Here is a 24162-nt window from a genome sequence, read left to right as displayed (position 1 = left end):
TATGTCTAATTTGGGGGTGCTCTTGTCTCTGTATACTCTGTCCAGTATCGTTCCAATGGTTGTGTCGACTGGGACGTTGGTAAATAGGGATTCAACGTCCAGGGAAGCGATGATTCCATCGGGCTGGGTAGATTTGATCAATTCTAGGAAATCTGCTGATGATTGTAGACTAAACTTACTTGGAGTGTATGGAGTTAGGAGTTCACTGAGTTTCTTTGCCAGGTGATAAGTTGGGGTTGGTATTTGGCTGATTATAGGGCGTAGTGGGTTACCTGGTTTATGCGTCTTAACATTGCCGTAGGCATATCTTAAGCCATAGTCGCCTTGAAGTTTATTGAAATGCACACTACCTTTCTTTGCGTTGATTGCTGTAATTGTTTTGTTTACTTTCCGCTTAAGGTCTTCTACGGGGTTCCTCGTGATTCGTTGAAATTTGGAGTCGTCACTTAGGATGTCGCTAATTTTGTTCATGTATTCATGGGTAGGAATCAATACATATGCTGCTGTTTTGTCGGCTTTTCTTATTGTTACGTCTTTCAGATTTTTTAGTTGTTTCGCTGCTTCTTTGAGTCGTGGGGTTAAGATTGTAGATGAATATGTTCCTCGTTTTTTCCCTGCTTCTGCAAGTAGTTCAGCTTGAAGTGTGTCAGTGGTGATGACTTTTTTGTTGTCTTCTAGCTTATGGATATCGTCCAGAAGCATTTCGATTTCCAGGCGTTTTTGATGCATCTTTGGTTTAGATAAGAATTGACAATTTAGACCAAGATTTAAGAGGTCTCGTTGGTCCTGGGTAAGATCATAAGAAGTCAGGTTAAAGTAGCCATCTTTAGGACGAGGGATTTTTAGCTGTCCACCGTTTAGGGATGTTAACTTACGGAGTGTCTTTGTTTCTACAAGAGTTTTATGTTGTTGTTTCAGGTTAAATAGTTCACTGTTGATGGTTTGCTTGAGTTGGATAGGGATGTCGTACTGGGTCCATTTGTTTAACAGATGCTCCGCCTTTATAGAGCAGGCGGAGCATCTGTTAAACAAATGGACCCAGTACATATATATATATATATATATATATATATATATATATATATATATATATATATATATATATATATATATATATATATATATATATATATATGTTCTCAATGCTTATATTCGTCGAGCGCTTACCCACTGCTCTGAATGGAGCAACGTCAGTAGAGAGTTTGAAAGAGTAACTCAGGTATTGGTGAACAACGGATATAGCAACGCGGAAATAAACGCTGCTATAAGAAGACACTTGGACCGTTGGTATAATTCAGAACCTAGAACAGAAACCACAACACCCCCAATAAAATTATATTACAAATCAACCATGCACAGTGAACATATAAAAGAGGAAAGGATAATGAAAGAAATAATCCGTAAAGGAGTAAAAAGCACTACTCCTAACCAAAACATAAACCTGATAATATTCTACAAAACCAAGAAGACTTCCGAACTCCTTATCAAAAAGAGCCCGAAGCCGACGGAGAACCCTCTACAGCAGTCAAGCGTTGTATACATGTACACTTGCCCCCACGAAGGATGTAACCTTCAATGTAAGTACATAGGTATGACGTCGACCAAGCTGACGAGGCGTTTGACATGCCATCTTCAATCTGGTGCCCCTAGGAATCACATGAGACAAGCCCATGACATTACTCTAACAAGAGAAATGTTGAACAAGAATACTTGCATAATAGACAAAACCCAAGATTCAAGAAGATTACAAATTCTTGAGGCAATTCACATAAGAATAGAGCGACCTACCATGAACACCCAAATCACGGAACTATTTACTCTACCCACCATGAGAGTAAGGACAAGACAAGAACATATCGATGCCAACACAGAAGACAATGTCCAACATAACAGGCCAATTACACTGGATTAATCTTTGTGTGTAGATAGGAGATGCCTCGTATGGGCCAATAAGCCTTCTGCAGCCCCTATGTTTATCCCTTATGTATCCCCCCATGTTTTCACCTTCATTGTATTATCACCTGACCTAATGCGGGTATAAAATCAACTAGTATTGTAAGATCTGTTCACTTGAGAATGAACCATGGAGGTTCGAAACGTCGTGCAAATTATACAAATAAGTGTAATACACTCTATAGTAAATCACTTCTTTTCTTCACCTTAAAAGTACGAAAATGAGTTTTGGAGAACTCCTATTTCAATTAAGCCCTGATGCTAAGAAAATAGTTAGAGGGATAGAAGCCCTAAACCAGAAAATAATAAATACAGAATATGCGGTCATATTCAATGAAATATATATATATATATATATATATATATATATATATATGTATATATATATATATATATATATATATATATATATATATATATATATATATATATATATATATATATATATATACATATATATATATATATATTTTTTTTTTTCTTATAACTTTGTTAATTAGCCTTGAGGAAGATTCAAACCAACTCACTTGGTACTCCCAATCTAGCTAGCGCCCAAGACCACCACACCACAACGTGGTCAAAAGCAGTGCAACTTGAGATTCCAATGAATTCTTTAAAATTCCTGAGGTTTACAACCGAAGCCCAATTGGGGTTTTAAGCATTGTCCCCATGCACTCTGGCTAATGTCTAGTAGTTCTTCTTCAAGACTTTTCTGTCAAATGCACAATAAAATCGCATTAATGAGAAAATCAGTAGGAGCAATGAGAAGGATTCGAACCCACTCACTTGGTTTGGAATCCCAGGTTGCATTACTTTTGGCCATGTTATGGCATGGTGTTCTAGGGTGCCAGCTTGGGAGTACCAAGTGAATAGGTTCGAATCCTCCTCGTGACTCCTACTGATTTTTGCATTTAATACATCACATTAATGTGATTTCATTAACACTTTGCTGTAATTTAATGGAGAGACCTACAGACAACTAAAGGAGACGGTGATAGAAGCCTCAAACAGCATTGCGATTGCAGAAATCTTTGTCCGCACGGTTTTTGAAATGGGGAGGCAACGCTTTACTCTGGCGCCACTAGTTTGCCTAAGTATGTATCTATTATGTACATTGATGACTTTTTGAGATTATGACAGGAGGCAACCAGTGCCTAAACAATTTCTTCACATGGCCAAACTACATACACAGTAATTTGAAGTTTGCCTTGGAAACAAGTGAGGCCAGCTTGTTTTCTTTCTGGATATGTTGGTCTGTCTAAATAGGGATAGGAGACTGCAAAAAACAATTCATTACAAACCCACTAACCTACATTCCTATCTACTTTTATCATCCAGCTACCCACCCACCAGCTTTAAAAAGAGCGCTGCGCTATTCTAGGGCCATCCTTCTTAAAGAATTGCAAGTGATAACACTAAGCTACAAGAGGAACTCTCATCCCTGTTGGAATATTTCAGACGAAGAGGATACGACTCAAAAAATCCTAGAGGATTCCAGACAGAAAGTCGGACAAAAAGAAAGACAGACCCTGCTACAAGAAATAGAGAAGAAACCCTATGGAGAGACTCATTCTCCCAACTTTATACATTCCAGGTTTGGAGGGCCCACTACAACTTGAGCTAAACAAACTATGGATGTAGTTGTCCGACACGCATACAGGAACCACCTGGCTTGGCATAGGTTCCCTGGGGTGCCACCCATGACAGCCTGAAAGAGGAGTCAGTCAACAAAGGAGTCCTTGGTAAGGGCTAGACTTCCAAGGGCTAAGCTTTTTTACAATTGGTGTGTCAGGGATGAAGAGGTCCCATAACTAACTAGACACACGTCCTCTCATAAGTCGAGCCTGGCCTCGGGCCGGGCTTGGGGAGTAGAAGAACTCCCAGAACCCCATCAAGCAGGTATCAAGCAGGTACACATGAAGTTATGCTAAATTTGGAAACAATACACTAAAGCAAATGCCCCCATGCCCCCCACAGAACATGTCCAAGGATGGCCAGCATTTAGCTTGAAGCTTTGGGGGCTTTCCCCATGAGCTGGCATGACCAGAAGCACAACAAGTTGATGTGACATCAACAGAAGAAACAGAACTGACTTGGGGGGGCCAGCTGGGAGCTGGGGCCGAGCCATCTGGTGGTGATAATCGGTACTAACGAGTTTCGTACTTGTTTGAGTAAATCCCTTGTTCCTTGTGACTCATTTGCAGTAGCTGTTTGCCAGTTTTTCAGGGCTTTGTTTTCTGTGAACCTTAGAGTTGTCTGCAAAAAGCTGTGCTGACTTTCTTGAGACTTTTTCTGGTGAGATGGTAAACTGTCACCTGCTCCCTGCACCTCTGAGAGGAGGGGGAGGGGGGCCAGGTTCTGGCTCAGTTTCCAGTAAACCAAACATACCTTCATACTAAAAGGTCACAGATTCAGCCACTGTGACCTTTTAATAGGGACCAATCTCAGGAAGATAGAAAGCCACACAGGGGCTCCCACCAGAAAAACCATATCTATCTCTGGCTGACCTCCAGAAGGATCATTCCCCAACACTAAAACCCCCTAAAAAGGATGTTCAGCATTCAATGACTGCAGAGTAGAATTTTGGTAACTACAAGACCATCACCAGATGTCATCACTTACACTGTCATCAGAGTAGCAAGGAGCTCCACGCCCCCGATGTATCCTCACTTTCCACCAGCACTTGCCTCACAAAGCTGATGCATAAAATGTAAAACTTACCATTCTGTCACTCAAACAAAAGAACAGTAGATATTTTAGTGTCGCAAATTAAATTTGAAACAACTGTTTAGATGATGGAAAGTTTTAACATATATCATGAAGCATAGGATCATGAGCAATAAGAGTGATGTGGATTCAGTGTAGAAGAAAAGTGATTAATAAAGTAGGAAATGATATCAGTAGTGTAATATAGATTCTTGTAACACCAACATTCACTGAGTGAATGTGAGAGTAAAGCTAAACTAGCACGAAAATGTGAGAACAGAGATAAGGAAGAAAATCTTGAGATGAGTGCTTTGAAGAGAAAGGAATATTAACAGACAAAATGATCTACAGTACCTTGAAGGCTTCGAGCCACTGCTGCTGATTGATGTAAGTTACAACCAGTTGACTCTGTTGCTTGAAGTACCTTTGATCAATCTCATCAATCAATCCAACATAATAAAGGAAGTCCCCATAATCAACCATTGTAAGTGGATCACACAGACCATCACCTATTGCTATTCCTGAAAGACATAAAATATACTTACATTATTGAATTAAAAAACTTCATTACTGATTATATATTATTAAGAACAAAATACAGATGTTAAAGAATATATAATAACCAGATAAAAATCCAATGTTGAATGTAATGAAACACCTCTTCCCTGGAGGAGCTCCACTAGCTCCCTGAAGACATTTTCCGGAGAGTGCTTCATACCAAAAGGTCACATAATTTGAAGTTAGTTCTTGTCGGAAAAAAAAAACATCATTTACTAAAATTTAATTATATATGCAGATAATATTTCTGCTAATTATGTACTGTACTAACAAATTAACCTAAAGTATATTCTTAATTCATTCAAAGAAAACGAGTCCAGTGGAATTTTCCCTGGAAGAAAACGGGGATAACATTGCCACGTCGCTATTAACCCTTAAAACTGCGCAACGTGTCATATGACGTGTTGAGTAACTAACGCAAAAGTGCGCATCACTTCATATGACGTTTTGGAGTACTATACTATGCAAGATTTAAACGGCCCGCGGATACACAGGGTTCACATCACCTTCCTCAGGGCTCTTGTAAACAGGTGTCACTTAAAAAAAAAATCGGGGGCAACATTCCCGGGTGTGAAGGCCTCAGTACTGAGTGAGCCACCAAGGCTGGTGCACACAGCATGAGCTCACAGCACTGCTGTTCAGCTTGTGACCACAGCATTACCTAAAAATGTAAAAAACAAGCGCTGAATGTAATAAACGCCATTTTCTGGGTAAGCCTGGGAGGCTCCCAGGAGCTTATCGGGCTAATGTATGTTATATTAGACCAGGACATTAGCCAAGGAGTTCAGACCTACCAGGGACCAGCGCCAGAATCTGGCCCCTTCAGAGAGGTTTCAGGGAGCAATGGCCCTGGAAAACCCCCTTGTGGTTGGGGTTTTCCTTATCTGCCATCGACCGGGGTTAGGCACCCAGAAAGGTAGGCATAACAAAACCGCACATGGTAAAAAACTGAAACAGAAAGCTGAACAGAGAGGTAGAAACTCCCTACAATCCCAAGGAAACAAGGAGACAAGCAAACATCACACTTTACTGTGGCACCGATCGTCTGCGCAGCCCCTTTCCGCCCCGAGAGGGGGAGGGGGGGGGGGAGCCCCGGACCTCACCGCGCCGACTGCCTAGCATCAGTTCGGAACCTAAGCTTCAACCAACATAAAAAAACGCCAACCAGTGGAAGGGAGGGTTGCCAGGTAGCCTCCGGGACTCGCCCAGAAAATGGCGTTTCATTACATTCAACGCTGGTTTTCTGTGGGGAGCCCCTGCGGCACCCTAGAGCTTCATACCCAAAGAGAAGGAAAAGAAAGGGCTGACCCAGGAGGCGGCCGCCACAAACGCCACAACGCGAAGCTGAGACAGGCGGCAACCTGCGACCCATGTCAACAAGAATGCACAGGAGCAGACACGCGCACAAAGAACAGGCAGCCAGGAACCTGCGTGACCCTCAAATCCTCGCGCCCGAAATGAGTCCTAGACGTCACCAACACAGCAGCAAAAGCTGAAAACGTCCAAACGGCATGGGCGCAAGGATAGACCGCAGGCTGGTAGACTTAAAAACTCTGTGGACGACCTGAGAGACCCCGAGCCCTGAAACAGGGGACGAGGGGAACCGGATCAACCAAAAGAGCATCCCTAGACACAGTACGCAGGTAACGGCAAAGAGACGCAACCGGACAACACAGGACATAGTCCCGGCCGAACCAATCAAGCATCAATAACCCAAGGACCCCTCCGGAAAGCAGCCGTCTCGACCATCGCCAGAAGGATGGAGAAAGGCTGCAAACGTACAACCCTACGACCAGTACCAAAGAGCAGAAACCTCTGTAACGGAGGAGACGGAAGTTCCCCGACCCGACCTGCAGAGGCCCATGCCAACAAAATATGGCCTATGAAAACCAAACTTGAACCGAAGGGGCTACCACAAACTGAGAAGATGATATGAGGACACCCTGATCAAGGACCAGGACGGCTCAGGTGATGCATGAGCAAGCCGGAGGTGAAACAAAACACGAGAAAGCATACGGAACGGGGCAGATGTGACGTCCACCCCCGAATGCCAGCGCCACATAAAACGAGGCGACAGTAAAAAACATCAAATAACTCTAGTCCTGAAAACCTAAGAAAGGACAAGACAACCAGATGCAAAAGAGAAGACAACCAACCAAGAGCAAGAAAAAGGTGCATAGAAACACCAGGAATGTCATACTGTCGCCGAGACGAAGCTCGCAGGTGGGACACCATCAATGAAGCCACCTGATCACCACAGAGATGGTGATACCCGCCTCAAAATACCAGACATGAAGAACCGAGGAGAAGGCCAAACCAGTCACGTACAGGACCGGTCCGACCTGCCGAAAGAGGCGGAGCCGCAGAAAAACGCCCTGGCTTCGGACTCCTATCAAGCAGCAGCTGAAAATAAAGCTGGGCCGGACACCAAGGGGCCATGAGGACTACTCTCCTTGGGAATGGACTCCAACCGAGCCAGAACCCGAAGCAACAGCTGGACCGGGACAAGAGGAACAGGTACCCCACCTCGAGCAGCCCTGCCGAAAGGCATCCACCATGAACGCCTCGCAGGTGGGTAAGGGTGCCACATAGACTGGGCGATGCCTAGACCACGCCAACCCAAAGATGTCCATGGCCAGGAGTCCATACGTCCGGCAGAGCCAGCGAAATGAGTCGGCGACGACTGTCCAATCCGTGAACAGAGGAATGAACTGAGACAGGCTGTCCGCCAGGATGCAGGACACACCCTGGACATGAACTTCACGGTTAGCCAAACCCCGAGAATCCAGCAAACGAGCCACTCGACGGGACCATCCCCAAAGGTCAAACACCTAAGAGAAACCCTGTGGTTCCAGCAAAGAACTGTAACAGAACAGTCTGAATGGAGCTGGATGGTAGAGCACCGACTGACCCGAACCCTCCGAAGCTCAAATCAGACAGCCACAAACTCCCGAACCATGCTGTGAGCCCAACAGACGGACAGACCCCACCATTCCTGGACGACCTGGTGAGCACTGGTCACAAAGCCCCAGCCGAGAGATGACTTGTCCGTGAACACATTGAGCGAAGGCTAGGGGAGGTGCCAAGGCACGAAACCCTGAAAACCCTAAAGAGGAAGCTTGTGACGCAGCACCAATACTAGATTCCCGGAGGACGAACCCAGCAATCGTTGGGTTCGTCCTCCGGATCTTGTGTTGGTGCTGCGTCAAGAGAGGCGGAAGGGAAGTCTCCGAAGTAACCAAACAGACGCCGAAGCCAAACACGACCCTGCGGGCAGACCAGCACATTGAAGTTCAGACTCCCCCACAACCGCTCGAGCCACCGCCGAGCAACCCGAGACCCCCTCATAAACAGCTGAAGGCGGGACCACAGCCACAGCAACACTTCTGGAGGGAAAGACAAGGAGTGGCCCAAGAGCCCGAAACAAGACCCAGCCAGGTAAGAACCCGGGATGGAAACAGATGGAACGACCTCCAGATCACCTGGAAACTGAACCCGGCTATCTGGACAGAACCACACCCCTGGCGAGCAGACAAGCGGACCAACTGGGAGCCCACACCAGCCAGTCGTCGAGGTAGGCCAGACACCGAATCCCAAGCCGACTCAGATAGTGCACCAAGATCCGGTAAAGATGCGTAAATACACCAAGTGTCAATTACAAACCTGGAAAGGAACGTGCCAAGAAGTGACCTGGAGGTCCTGGGCCACCATCCAGGCACCCGGCCCCAACAGAAGCCAGACTGGAGACAATAGTCCTCTGATGAGGGCATAGAATCCAGGGCGAAGACTGAACAAGTCCAGAAGAACCGCAGATCCACCAGGCCCGTGTCTGCATAGAGCAGACGGGAACCCCAGAAGGATGGGGCGGATCGACCACGTCCAACACACCACTAAGATGACATGACGAAGCGCAGGGGAAGAAGCCCACCCTGCCAGCCCCGAACCCCCCAAAGGGGGAGAAGCCGTCTGCCATCACCAGAAGCCGGAAGACGACTAAAAATGCCCACTAACTGCGGGACCAAGCGAGAGTCAACAGAGCAAGCTGCTTCCCCAGTGTCCTGTCAACAGCAAAGGAAACAGAGCCCCTTCCAAAAGAAAAAGTATATATATATACATATATAAATACACACACACAAGGTGTATTACACAGTGCTAAGAAATGCCAGGAAACTGCAGAGTGATGAGGTTGGCAAATCTTGGTCAATAAGACAAGACCTCTCCAAGGAAGACAGAGAAAAGCTGAAAATGAACTTAATTGAGGCAAAACGGCTAAATGGGGATAGAAATGAAGAAGACAGAAATTCTTTTTTTACAAAGTGACAGGGACTGGAAAGCTTGTGAAATGGTACATAAAAACAAAGCAACAAGATCAGTAGTGGAAGGGGGAGTAAAGAGCAAAGGAAAAGGGAACATGTTCCTGAAAATTGTATATACCAACATAGATGGAGTGAGGTCAAAAACTTTGGAGTTGCAAGATATAATCCAGCTTAGGGTCCCAGATATTGTTGCATTATCAGAAACGAAACTTGAAGGAAATATAATAAATGAAGTCATATTCCCAAGAGGCTACTCAGTTTGGAGACGTGACAGGAAAACTAGGAAGGGAGGAGGAGTGGCTGTACTGGTGAAAAAACACCTGAAGGTAAAAGAGTTAATATTTGAAAACCCTCGAGATATTGACATAATGGCATTGCAGGTCTGGAATCAGGATGATAACCTGATAATTGTAAATACCTACAGCCCACCAGCAAGCAACACGTGGACAAAGGAAGAACTGGATGACAAACGAGAGGGCCTCATAATGGTCATGAGAGATATTATTGTACAAGCAGATAAAGATAAATCACGACTGTTGATACTGGGGGACTTCAACTTTAGAGCAATAGACTGGGAGGCCTATGAAGCAAGAACGGAGGACTTTTGGACATGCAGATTTGTGAACCTCATTCTGGAGACATTCTTGTATCAACACATAAAGCAAGCCACAAGAATGAGGGAAGGAGATATACCGTCAGTACTGGATCTAGTATTCACCAGGAAAGAAGAAGAGATTTTTGACATCCAGTACCTTCCTCCCTTGGGAAAGAGTGATCACGTCCTGTTAGACATTAAATATGCTTTAAGATATCATCTAGAAGAAAATGGGGACATTGAAACAGTTGATAAACTCGATTTAAAGAGAGGCAACTATGGGGAACTTCGAAATTTTTTTAATGAGTGTAATTGGACAGAATTGTTGCTAGGCAGGGAAGTAAATGAAATGTATGCCAAATTTTTAAAACTATACGAGGAAGGCACACAAACATTCATACCAAAACAGAGATGCAGGACCAGAAAACAGGATTGGTTCGACAGAAATTGTGAGAGGGCAAGAGACCAAAAGACACAAAAATGGAATCAGTATAGGAAGAGGCCAAACCCCCAAACATACCAGCGATACAAAGATGCGAGAAACAATTATACAGCAGTAAGGAGAGAGGCAGAAAGAAATTTTGAAAAAGGGATAGCAGATAAATGTAAAACAGAACCAGGCCTATTCTACAAATTCATAAACAACAAATTGCAGGTAAAGGATAATATCCAGAGGTTGAAAATGGGAAACAGATTCACGGAAAATGAAAGGGAAATGGGTGAAACATTAAATGAAAAGTTCCAAAGTGTGTTTGTACAAAATGAAATCTTCAGAGAACCAGACACAATAAGAATTCCAGAGAACAACATAGAGTGGATAGAGGTGTCTAGAGATGAAGTGGAAAATATGCTAAAGGAGCTCGGGAGGAACAAAGCAGCTGGCCCAGATGGCGTTTCACCATGGGTTCTGAGAGAATGTGCATCTGAGCTCAGCATTCCACTTCACCTGATCTTTCAGGCATCCCTGTGTACAGGAATCGTAGCAGACGTGTGGAAACAGGCTAACATAGTTCCAATCTACAAAAGTGGCAGCAGGGAAGACCCCCTCAATTATAGACCTGTATCATTGACAAGTGTAATAGTGAAAGTATTGGAAAAGCTAATCAAAACTAAATGGGTAGAACACCTGGAGAGAAATGATATAATATCAGACAGACAGTATGGTTTTCGATCAGGAAGATCCTGTGTATCGAATTTACTCAGTTTCTATGATCGGGCCACAGAGATATTACAGGAAAGAGATGGCTGGGTTGACTGCATCTATCTGGACCTAAAAAAGGCTTTCGACAGAGTTCCACATAAGAGGTTGTTCTGGAAACTGGAAAATATTGGAGGGGTGACAGGTAAGCTTCTATCATGGATGAAAAATTTTCTGACTGATAGAAAAATGAGGGCAGTAATCAGAGGCAATGTATCGGAATGGAGAAATGTCACAAGTGGAGTACCACAGGGTTCAGTTCTTGCACCAGTGATGTTTATTGTGTACATAAATGATCTACCAGTTGGTATACAGAATTATATGAACATGTTTGCTGATGATGCTAAGATAATAGGAAGGATAAGAAATTTAGATGATTGTCATGCCCTTCAAGAAGACCTGGACAAAATAAGTATATGGAGCACCACTTGGCAAATGGAATTTAATGTTAATAAATGTCATGTTATGGAATGTGGAATAGGAGAACATAGACCCCACACAACCTATATATTATGTGAGAAATCTTTAAAGAATTCTGATAAAGAAAGAGATCTAGGAGTGGTTCTAGATAGAAAACTATCACCTGAGGACCACATTAAGAATATTGTGCAAGGAGCCTATGCAATGCTTTCTAACTTCAGAATTGCATTTAAATACATGGATGGCGATATACTAAAGAAATTGTTCATGACTTTTGTTAGGCCAAAGCTAGAATATGCAGCTGTTGTGTGGTGCCCATATCTTAAGAAGCACATCAACAAACTGGAAAAGGTGCAAAGACATGCTACTAAGTGGCTCCCAGAATTGAAGGGCAAGAGCTACGAGGAGAGGTTAGAAGTATTAAATATGCCAAAACTAGAAGACAGAAGAAAAAGAGGTGATATGATCACTACGTACAAAATAGTAACAGGAATTGATAAAATCGACAGGGAAGACTTCCTGAGACCTGGAACTTCAAGAACAAGAGGCCATAGATTTAAACTAGCTAAACACAGATGCCGAAGAAATATAAGAAAATTCACCTTCGCAAATAGAGTGGTAGACGGTTGGAACAAGTTAAGTGAGAAGGTGGTGGAGGCCAAGACCGTCAGTAGTTTCAAAGCGTTATATGACAAAGAGTGCTGGGAAGACGGGACACCACGAGCGTAGCTCTCATCCTGTAACTACACTTAGGTAATTACACACATGAGTATGCATATGCACATACACACATGTGCACACACACACAGTGTACACATGTACATGTACATGATTACACACACACATACACGTGAAAAGAAAATTACAAGCCGCCGACCAGTGCGCAGAGAGCACCACGCCAGCCAGGCGAAGAAGGCACAAAACTGCATCAAAAGGCCCACCTTGACAACAAAACCCAAAGCCCCGGCACGACCACAACATATGCCAAGACCCAAAAAGATCAGCCTGCAAACCAGGAAGACCCCGGAACCCCAGAAGGCAGAACCGGGTCACACACGAGAAAACAAAGCCCCTTGAACCCACAAAAGGGGCCCAAGAGGAAGAAACCTCCGGAACGAAACCAAAGAACCCATAGGAACCCGGAATTGAACCCGGTGGGGGGGCCCAAACCACCACATTTGCCGGCGCAGATAAACCACAGAAAGGCAAAGCACAGCCCCCAGACAGAATCCCCAGGGAAACGGTCAAAACAGACCGAAAACCGAGGGACAAGGTGTGGGAACAAGCATAAACAGACAGGGACACTGAGCCCAAACCCTAGGGCCCAGACCCAAAACAGATAAAACTGAAATCCTGGTGTAGAGTCAACACCCAAACATTCCCAGAAGAACAGAAGATGGGCAGAAAATACCAGAAAAGCAGAGAAACGACAATAGGAGAATAAAACCCCTGAAAAGGTGAAAAAACTCACCCAAGACGCTCACTCACACACCCAGATGCATGTAAACAAACCGCAACGCCGCCTTGGTGGCCACACCAAGAAACCGACAGAAGAAAATGGCCACCAGAACAGGGGGCTGTGACCGACACAAAAGATACGAAAACACGCCAGCAAAAATGGGAAGCAAGCAGACTGGATGGGCGCAAAACTCCGCCCAGAAGCAGAAAACCCCGGCAGGGGCAAACAGCCCCAGAACTGCTAGCAGGCATCCCCCACAGCCCCGGGACCCCCCACAACAGAGGCCCCGGAGCAGAGCCGTCCTCCAAGCCCTCTGCCGTTTAAGAAATGGAAGAGTCCATGGGAAAGGCAGCAAGAAAGGGCAACTGGTAAGACCCAGAAGCCTTGGCAGGAGAAACAGGCTCGAAAACCTCCGTCCCCAACCCAAACAGAACAGCCCCCGAAACCACCCGAGTCTCGGCCCCAACTAAACCCCGCCCCGACCCCGAAACCCACAGATGGTCCAGAGCCGAGAACAGGGAGGGGAAAGGGGCGAACAGCACCTAACCAAAACGGGGCGGCCCTAGGGTATCCGAGTGGGAAACCAACCTAGCGTGTTGCAGCAACCTAACCTAGCTTGCAACACGGATGCCGCCTGTACTCTGAACAGTAATAACATCAGGAGAGTACTGGAGAACAAGCAGAGAATATCTCTCGCAAGATTCCAGGTCTAGGTATCAGGGACCCAACAGGCAACATGACGGAGGTAAAAGTGGCGACTGTCACCCGGAGAGAAGGGCACAGCAACCAACGAACCCGTACATGATCGGTTGGAACCTGGAAGACACATTCAATGATCCACCGAGCCCCGACGGGTTTCCAGGGCCCGTAGGGTAACAACTACGGGAAGCCCGGGCAAGATGTTGCTAACCTGGTTGATACCTGGCTGATACCTGATTGATGGGGTTCTGGGAGTTCATCTACTCCCCAAGCCCGGCCCGAGGCCAGGCTTGACTTGTGAGAGTTTGGTCCACTAGGCTGTTGCTTGGAGCGGCCCGCAGGCCCACATACCCACCACAGCCCGGTTGGTCCGGCACTCCTTGGAGGAATAAATCTAGTTTCCTCTTGAAAATATCCACGGTTGTTCCGGCAATATTTCTTATGCTTGCTGGGAGGACGTTGAACAACCACGGACCTCTGATGTTTATACAGTGTTCTCTGATTGAACCAGTTAAAACCAAAAACTAACAAGGGGGTAGAGGACTACACTGAAAACACCAGCGATGTGTACAATCACAGGGGAATAGCAGAGGGCCACCAAACACTACCAGTGGAACTATAACCACACTAGGCAGACCCCCGCCAGGCAAATGAAAAACCCAACAAAAGTACACCGTCCCCAGAGGCAGCAGGAACCGGTCGCCGCTTAGGTGGTAGGTCGCGCAACATCTTGACGCCCTAGCCAGCACAATACCAGTCCCTTCCCAAGGCCAAACAAGAGCCCCAAGCCCCAGTTGGCCCTAAGGGCGAGGTAAATGCAGAGCAGCAAGAACCTCTACGGGAATGGTTCCCGAACGCCCCAGGGAAGATAACCCTGTCACGCAGGGGCAGTACTCACAGGACGCTTAGGGAAGGAAGCCTCTAAGCGCATGCAGCCTCGGTACTGATGAGGAACACCTGGCCACCGCACAACACAACACACGGCAGTGAACACCACGAAAGGCAAACACCGCCTAGGAAACTGAGGCCAGAGAAGCGTCTATCCCGGTTGACATTAGCTTACGAACTGATGCTAGGCAGCCTGGGTGGTGAGGTCCGGGGCTCCCCCCTCCCCCTCTCGGGGCGGGGAGGGATGCGTGGACGATCGGCGCGGCAGTAAAGTGTGATGTTTGCTTGTTTCCTTGGGAATGTTGGGAGTTTCTACCTCTCTGTTCAGTTTTATGTTTTAGTTTTTTACCATGTGGGGTTTGTTTTCTTATGCCTACCTTTCTGGGTGCCTAACCCCAGTCAATTGCAGATAAGGAAAACACCAACCACAAGGGGGTTTTCCAGGGTCATTGCTCCCCTGGAACCTCTCTGAAGGGGCCAGGTTCTGGCGCTGGTTCCTTGTAGGTCTGAATTCGTTAGCTAATGTCCCAGTCTAATATAACATACATCACCCCGATAAGCTCTAGGGAGCCATAGGGGCTCCCCACAGAAAAAACATATTTACTACAAGTTTCAAGCAGCGAATGCATATACAGTGGAACCTCTATTAACGAGTTTAATCCGTTCTGGCACCGAGCTCATTACCTGGAAAACTCGTCTTAAGAAACAAATTTCCCCATTTAAAATAAAGGAAATAAATTTAATCCATTCCACTCCCAAAAACATCCATACTTGTATGACTTTTTTATGTAAATATAATACTGCACATGTAAATATAAATGTTTTGTTGTAGTGTTTTAATATTTACTTTACCTTATGAAGAGTCATTGCTAGCTGGAGGGAGACGATGGAGAGGTGGGAAGGAGGAGAGGGGTTATGGTGTGGAAGGAGAATCCACCTCTGAGTCAGGCGGACTCTCTCTTCTTGGGAATTTCACCCAAATTTCATTTCAAATGTCACACAAGGATGCGTTAGACCAGCACCAAATAAAACACTACGTCGATTACACTCGTTGTGTCAACAATATAATAGTCTTACCACGAAGATACAATACAATGCCGTTTTCTCAAATAGGCAATGTGGTTATTAAAGAAAACAGAAATTTCATGGCAAACATGTATACAATCCCCGAGTCGATCGGATAAGAATTGGATTTTATAGAAATATTTGCTCAAATGACGCTTGAGCGCGGTGTTTGGGTGCATTCAAGAGAAAAAAGTGTGCCACGTTCAAGCGACATATACCTGCGAAAGTGATAACACTTTCATAAAGTGTTATCACAAAGTGATAAATTAATTAAACATTTTCACACACCGGGTTGTCACTGCTTTATCAGAGCAGCTTTTCCAAGAATGCGTTCACCTTTTCAAACATTCCAAACACTTCCCTGATCTCAGTGGAAGAGGCAGCATCCTCCCTTACCTCCTCATTCCCTTACTAATGGTGTAAATTGTTGATGAGGACCTGCCATACTCCCTTGTGAGATCAGTCACACAGACACCACACTCATGCTTTGCTATAATTTCCTTCTTCAAATCCACAGTAATTGTGTCTTTCTTCCTCTTGACAACACTATCTTTAGCAAGCAGCTTCTTTGGAGACATCGTGTGTTACAAATTGTAGTCGCAAAACCACTAAAAACCCAAAGAAAAGCTCAAATAAATCCAGAGGGATGCTTGTCGAGTGCGATACAACAACAACACTGGCGTCAGAGGTGTCCGAGAATTTGCGAGAACCCGCGAGATGCTAGGAAGCACCATGTGGTTTTGCTCGTTAATAGAGGTGAGCTCGTCAATAGAGACAAATTTGCTGCGAGTGGCTTGCTTGTTACTGGAAAAACTCATTAATAGAGCCACTCGTTAATCGAGGTTCCACTGTATAGTTAAACACGAAGGCCGCCTCTTGACGAAACTCTCCTGCTAAAATGTTTTGTTATTATAAAATCAATCCTCCATGTTGTGTAGTAGAGAAAAATTGAGTTATATCCAGTTTACGTAAAGCTACGAGTGGTCGATAGCCCTCGTAGCGCGACGGAGCATACCTACGAAGATTTTCCTTCTTAAATGTTTACCTGAATACTGAAGTAGCCGCTACGAAAGTGCTAAGAGGGAAAAACATTCGTAAGAGCCTTCGTGAATCTGGCTCGTGGTCCCTGGTAGGCAAAGAACTCCTATGACTGATGACTCCAAACTAATATAGCACTATATCACTTCGGATATGTTGACCAGACCACACACTAGAAATTGAAGGGACGACGACGTTTCGGTCCGTCCTGGACCATTCTCAAGTCGATTGTGAATGGTCCAGGACGACTTGAATCCACAATCGACTTGAGAATGGTCAAGGACGGACCGAAACGTCGTCGTCCCTTCAATTTCTAGTGTGTGGTCTGGTCAACATACTTCAGCCACGTTATTGTGACTCATCGCCTCACTTCGGATAGCTTCAGGAAGTCTCCGGGGCTCACCCTGAAACTAGTGTTTCATTACATTCAATGCTGTTTTTTTTTAAAGGCATCAATTCTTTGTGGAAAAAACAAAAAACAGAAATTCCTTCCAATATACCTTTAAGATTGATCTTCAGCTTTGCTGTGGGATTTTCCGTGTGAATGGTATAAGCCAAGGCTGGAACATACTTTCCTGAAATAGTTAATATAAAATATTAGAATTTAAAACAAAAAAATATTACAACTACATCTATTACATACTAGATCAAATATTGTTTTAAATTTATTTTTCATTATTGATATTTGTAATTTTCTTAGTATTTTTCACAGAAACAGTTGCAAAATATTTGGAGGCTAAATTAAAGTCCGTCCCCAACCTGAACGGGGCAGCCCACGAAACCGCTGAGTCTCGGCCCCAATTAAACCCTGCCCCGACCCCGAAACCCGCAGATGGTCAGGAGCAGCGAACAGGGAGAGAAAAGGGCGAACAATACCTAACCAAAACGGGGCGACCCCGGGGCATCCGAGTGGGAAACCAACCTAGCGTGTTGCAGCAACCTAAACCAAGCTTGCAACGCAGATGCCGCCTGTACTCTGAACAGTAATAACATCAGGAGAGTACTGGAGAACAAGCCAAGAACACAACTCGAAAGACTCCGGGTCAAGGTGTCAGTGACCCAACAGGCAGCATGACGGAGGTAAAAGTGGCGACCCCTGAGACAAGGGCACAGCAAATAACGAACCCGCACAAGACAACTTGAAACCCAGAAGACACATTCAATGGTCCACCAAGCCCCGACAGGGTTTTCCAGGGCCCATAGGATAACAACTACGGGAAGCCCGGGCAAGGTGTTGCTAACCAGTTAAAACCCAAAACTAACAAGGGGTAGAGGACAACACTGAAAACCCCTGCGACATGTACAATCACGGGGGCCTAGCAGAGGGCCACCAAACACTACCAGTGGAACTACTCTGAACTATGCCTAGAACTCTACCCACATCGACTGATGCCAAAGTTAGGGATATCCATATCAGCCCGAATAGCTCCGGGGAGCCATAGAGGCATCCCTCCAGAAAATGGAGGGAATAATTTTTTATGTACACTATAGAGTTGTCATATTACTGTATACTAATGAACAGTACTTGGGATAAGGCAGGGCTGTTCTAAATACATGCAGCTCGAGGTGAAAAACCAAATCCAAGCAAAATGTTAGACTTGAAAAACTAGCTCATAAAGCAAATACCAAATTTGAGAATAGCACATAAGCAAATAGCCCCCCACAAGACAAGTGTTCGAAGGTAGGTTTACACCTAGCTTGAAAAGTGGGACCAGCAACTTGGGGAGGTCTGAATGCAAGGACAGCAGCAACAGGACTGAGGCTCAAGTGGCATGGAAGCTGGGAGATCCTAGTGGTGTTGCCATCTGCTGGTGACCATCCACAACTTTGGGGGGGATACGAAGGGGGGGGGGGAGTTGCCCTAGTTTTCTGAGTCATTTGGCTGCTTTTATGGAACATTCCCTTTGAACCTTGTAGTTGACTGTATTGCTTCACTGGCTTTCTGATAACAATTCCCTGCTTCCTATACCTGGTTACCTGGTTGATGGGGTTCTGAGAGTTCTTCTACTCCCCAAGCCCAGCCCGAGGCCAGGCTTGACTTGTGAGAGTTTGGTCCACCAGGCTGTTGCTTGGAGCGGCCCGCAGGCCCACATACCCACCACAGCCTGGTTGGTCTGGCACTCCTTGAAGGAAATAATCTAGTTTCCTCTTGAAGATGTCCACGGTTGTTCCTGTAATATTTCTGATGCTCGCTGGTAGGACGCTGAACAACCGTGGACCTCTAATGTTCATACAGTGTTCTCTGATTGTGCCCATGGCACCTCTGCTCTTCACTGGTTCTATTCTGCATTTTCTTCCATGTCGTTCACTCCAGTACGTTGTTATTTTACTGTGCAGATTTGGGACCTGTCCCTCCAGTATTTTCCATGTGTATATTATTTGGTATCTCTCTCGTCTCCTTTCTAGTGAGTACATTTAGAGAGCTTTGAGACGATCCTAATAATTTAGGTGCTTTATCTTGTCTATGCATGCCGTATATGTTCTCTGTATTCCCTCAATTTCAGCAATCTCTCCTGCTCTGAAGGGGGAAGTGAGTACTGAGCAGTACTCAAGACGGGACAACACAAGTGATTTGAAAAGTACAACCATTGTGATGGGATGCCTCTATGAAGGGGTCAGATTCTGGCTCTGATCCCCTAGTAGACCATACATTGCTCAGAATTGGTGTTACTCAGTAAGAGGCAGTGGAGGGAGCTACCTCAGTGAGCTTGCTTCAGGGACCCGGTGTTTGGCGGCTCTAGAAATGATTTACTTATTACTGAACTGTTCATATTCATTTTATCCAGTTGTATTTATGAAAAATAAGATAAAAGTACTAACACACATAAGTACACTGGACCTCAATCCTTTAATTTAGCTTGGGAGCACCTTACCTGCATAAGATTCTCCTGTGACGTAGAAGTCATTGCGCTGCAGCTCAGGAAACATCACAAAGAACTGCACAAGGGCATTATACAGGTCTCTGCCCACATCAGTCTGGTTCCTAGCATATCCAGCAGCATTTTTTGTAAAGCTGAATCCTGTTGATAAAAACCCACAGAACGTCATAAAAATTATGATTTAGTTTACAAGAACATAATTTAAAAACAAAAGAAAGTTGTAATAATACTGTACTGTCTGAAGATATCAAAGGTGGGCACAAAATCCTTTTGCAAGGAGAATATTCTAATACTGTACCTTACTTTTTCTTTTCATTTGCAGGTAGTGCATTAATTTGAGACAAGTGAATTAACCTTTAAACTGCGCATCCTTTGAGGTCAATTTGCAAAAAATATTCGAATTATGTAAAAATTACTTTAAAATGTTAAAACAAATCTCCAATTTATTGGTTTCAGAGTCGTGAAACTTTCATCAAAATATTTTCAGAAATTGATTTTAGATTAATTTTTTAAAAAGAAAGTTTTGTTGATAAGAAGAGCTCCTATTAACTGGAACCGAGGGATAATGCAGTAATAAAGAGATGCAAACACCTGTCCAACACACAAAGAAGAATAGTAGTAAGAAGTGCTCACAAAGTGGATATGCAGCTGGGACCCTGTATATCAGATGCATTGCTTCTGGCAGTATGGGTTCGAGTCACTTCTGGGATGTGAGTTTTCAGTTGCATATATGCCTGGAGACCGTTCAGGCTTGTTCGCATATATATATGTGTATATGTACATAATATATATGTATGTATGTGTATATAAGTATGTATACTTTTTCTTTCGGAAGGGGATCTGTTCCCTTTGCTATTGACGGGGCGCTGGGGGGGAGCGGCTTGCTCTGTTGACTCTTGCATGGTCCCGCAGTTGGTGGGCGATTTTGGTTGTCTTCCCGCCTCTGGTGGCGGCGGCGGATGGCTTCTCCCCCTTTGAGGGGTTCAGGGCTGGCGGGGTGGGCTTCTTCCCCTGCACTTCGTCATGTCATCTCAGTGGGTGCGTTGGACGTGTTCGATCCGCCGTATCCTTCAGGGGTTCCCGTCTGCTCTATGCAGACACGGGCCTGGCGGATCTGCGATTCTTCTGGACTTCTTCAGTCTACACCCTGGAATCTATGCCCTCATCAGAGGACTGTTGTCTCTGGTCCGGCTTCTGTTGGGGCCAGGTGCCTCGATGGTGGCCCTGTACTTCCAGGTCAATTCTTGGCACGTTCTTCTCCAGTTTTCCGGGATTGGTGGGGTGGTGGGGTTTCAGGCTTGCCGGTTTTGTTGCCTTCCCTAGTTTGTAATTGGCATTTGGTGTATTTACGCATCTTTACCGGATCTTGGTGCCCTGTCTGAGTCTGCTAGGGATTCGGTGTATGGCCTACCTCGACGACTGGCAGGTGTGGGCTCCCAGTCAGTCCACTTGTCTGCTCGGCAGGTATGTGGTTCTTTCCAGATCACCGGGCTTGGTTTCCTGGTGATCTGGAGGCCGTGCCATCTGTTTCTGTCCTGGGTTCGGACTTGGCTGGGTCTTGTTTAGGGCTCTTGGGCCGCTCCTTGTCCTTCCCTCAAGAAGTGTTGCAGCGGCTGTGGTCCCACCTTTGGCTGTTCAGGAGGGGGTCCTGGATTGCTCGAGCAGTTGTGCGGGAGTCTGAACTTCGACATGCTGGTCTGCCCGCAGGGTCGGGTTTGGCTTCGGCGTCTGTTTGGTTCCTTCGGAGACTCCCCTTCCACCTCACTTGCAATCAGTGGGTTCGTTCCTCCGGGGATTTTGTGTTGGTGCTGCATCACCAGCTTCCTCTTTGGGGTTTTCGGGGTTCCATGCCTTGGCACCTCCCCGAGCCTTTGCTCGATGTGTTCACGGACGAGTCATCTCTCGGCTGGGGCTTTGTGACCAGTGCTCATCAGGTCGGCCGGGGATGGTGGGGTCTGTCTGTCCGTCAGGCTCACAGCACGGTTCGGGAGTTCGTGGCTGTCTGGTTTGAGCTTCGGACGTTTCAGGTCATCTCGTTTGCTGGATTCTTGGGGTTTGGCTAACAGTGAGGTTCATGTCTGGGGTGTGTCCTGCGTCCTGGAGGACAGCCTGTCTCAGTTCTTTCCTCTGTTAGCGGATTGGCCAGTTGTCACAGACTCGTTTCGTTAGCTCTGCCGGACGTATGGACTCCTGGCCATGGACGTCTTCAAGTTGGCATAGTCTAGGTGTCGCCCATTCTATGTCGTGCCCTTACCCGCCTACGAGGCGTTCGCAGTGGATGCCTTTCGGCAGGACTGGTCGAGGTGGGGGTACCTGTTCCTCTTTTCCCAGTCTAGATGTTGCTTCAGGATCTGGCTCGGTTGGAGCTTATTCCCAAGATAGTGGTCCTCATGGTCCTTTGGTGGCCGGCCCAGCTCTATTTTCAGACGATGCTTGATAGGTGTCCGATTCTGGGGTGTTTTCCCGCGGCTCCGCCTCTTTCGGCAGGTCAGACCGGTCCTATACGTGACTGGTTCGGCCTTCTCCTCGGCTCTTCGAGTCTAGTATTTTGACGCGGGTATCACCATCTCTGTGGTGATCAGGTGATTTTGTTGACGGTGTCCCACCTGCGAGCGTCGTCTAGGCGACAGTATGACGTTCCTGGTGTTTCTATGCATCTTTTTCTTGCTCTTTGTAGGTCGTCTTCTCTTTCGCATTGGGTTGTCTTGTCCTTTCTTGAGTTTTCAGGACAACAGTTATTGATGTTTCTTACTGTCGCCTCGTTTTGTGCGGCTCTGGTGGAGCTGCTCCGGCTTGCGTTCGGGGTGGACGTCACATCTGCCCCGTTCCATACGCTTTCTCATGTTTTGTTTCACCTCCGGCCTGCTCATGCGTCGCCTGAGCCTTCCTGGTCCTTGATCAGGGTGCCTTCTTATCTTCTCCTCAGTTTGTGATAGCCCCCTCGGTTCAGGTTTCTGCTCTTTAGTACTGGTGGTAGGATTGTACATTTGCAGCCTTTCTCCATCCTTCTGGCGATGGTCGAGACGGCTGTTTAAAAAACCCAAGAAATGCTAGGCAGCCAGTGCGGTGAGGTCCGGGGCTCCCCCCCTCCCCCTCTCAGGGTGGGAAGGGCTGCGTGGATGATCAGCGCGGCAGTAAAGTGTGATGGTTGCTTTCTGGGTGCCTAACCCCGGTTGATGGCAGATAAGGAAAACCCAAACCACAAGGGGTTTTCCAGGGGTCATTGCTCCCTGAAACCTCTCTGAAGGGGCCAGGTTCTGGCGCTGGTCCCTGGTAGGTCTGAACTCCTTAGCTAATGTCCCGGTCAAATATAACATACATTAGGCCGATAAGCTCCAGGGAGCCGTAGGGGCTCCCCACAGAAAACCAGCATTGAATGTAATGAAATGCCATTTTCTGGGTGAGACCCGGAGGCTTCCTGGAGCTTATCGGGCTAATGTATGTTATATTAGACCGGGACATTGGCTAAGGAGCTCAGACCTACCAGGGACCAGCGCCAGAACCTGGCCCTTTCAGAGAGGTTTCAGGGAGCAATGGCACTGGAAAACCCTCTTGTGGTTGGGGTTTTCCTTATCTGCCATCGACCGGGATCAGGCACCCAGAAAGGTAGGCATGACGAAACAAACCCCACATGGTGAGAAACTAAAACAAAAAACCGAACAGAGAGGTAGAAACTCCCTACAATCCCAAGGAAACAAGCAAACATCACACTTTACTGCCGCGCCGATCGTCCACGTAGCCCTCCCCGCCCCGGGAGGGGGAGGGGGGAGCCCCGGACCTACTGTGCCAGCTGCCAAGCTTCAGTTCGGAAGCTAAGCTTCAACCAATGCATAAAACTGCCGACCGGTGGGAGGGAGGGTTGCCAGGGAGCCTCCGGGGCTTATCCAGGAAATGGCGTTTCATTACATTCAACGCTGGTTTCTGTGGGAAGCCTCTATGGCTCCCTGGAGCTTCATACCCAAAGAGAAGGAAAAGAAAGGGCTAACCCGAGAGGCAGCCGTCACAAACTCCGCAACGTGAAGCCGAGACAACAAGATGCAACCTGCGACCCAAGGCAACAAGAATGCACAGGAGCAGAAGCGCATAAAGAAAGGGCGGCCCAGAACCTGTGCGACCCTCAATTCCCTGCGCCCAAAATGAGCCCTAGATGTCACCAACACAGCAACAAAAGCTGCAAACGTCCGAACAGCACGGGCGCAAAGACAGACTGCAGGCTGGAAGACTGAAAAACTCTCCGGACGACCTGGGAGACCCAAGCCCTGAAATAGGGAACAAGGGGAACCAGATCAACCAAAGCGCGTCCCCAGACATGGTACGCAGGTAACGGCAAAAAGCACAACCAGACAACACAGGACGCACCCCCGGCCAAACCAATCAAGCATCAATAA

At 46.3% G+C, this 24162-nt stretch overlaps 1 protein-coding gene across 2 annotated transcripts in view; it reads right to left on the bottom strand.

Annotated features, from left to right (window-relative positions):
- LOC123762721 (probable serine carboxypeptidase CPVL) overlaps positions 1-24162 on the bottom strand; it is a 108795-nt gene that overhangs the window by 37451 nt on the left and 47182 nt on the right. For both annotated transcript variants that reach the window (XM_045749434.2, XM_069332308.1), the window contains exons 5-7: positions 19769-19915; positions 17396-17470; positions 5014-5180 (exon numbers count right to left, since the gene is read on the bottom strand). In XM_045749434.2, the coding sequence (XP_045605390.1) occupies positions 5014-5180; positions 17396-17470; positions 19769-19915 (389 nt within the window). The remainder of the gene's footprint in view (positions 1-5013; positions 5181-17395; positions 17471-19768; positions 19916-24162) is intronic.

Source organism: Procambarus clarkii, chromosome 27 (genome assembly GCF_040958095.1).
Source record: "Procambarus clarkii isolate CNS0578487 chromosome 27, FALCON_Pclarkii_2.0, whole genome shotgun sequence".
NCBI classification, from domain to species: Eukaryota; Metazoa; Arthropoda; class Malacostraca; order Decapoda; family Cambaridae; genus Procambarus; species Procambarus clarkii.
The sequence above is the reverse complement of the archived record's forward strand: the minus strand, read 5'-3'. Positions and strand labels throughout refer to the sequence as shown.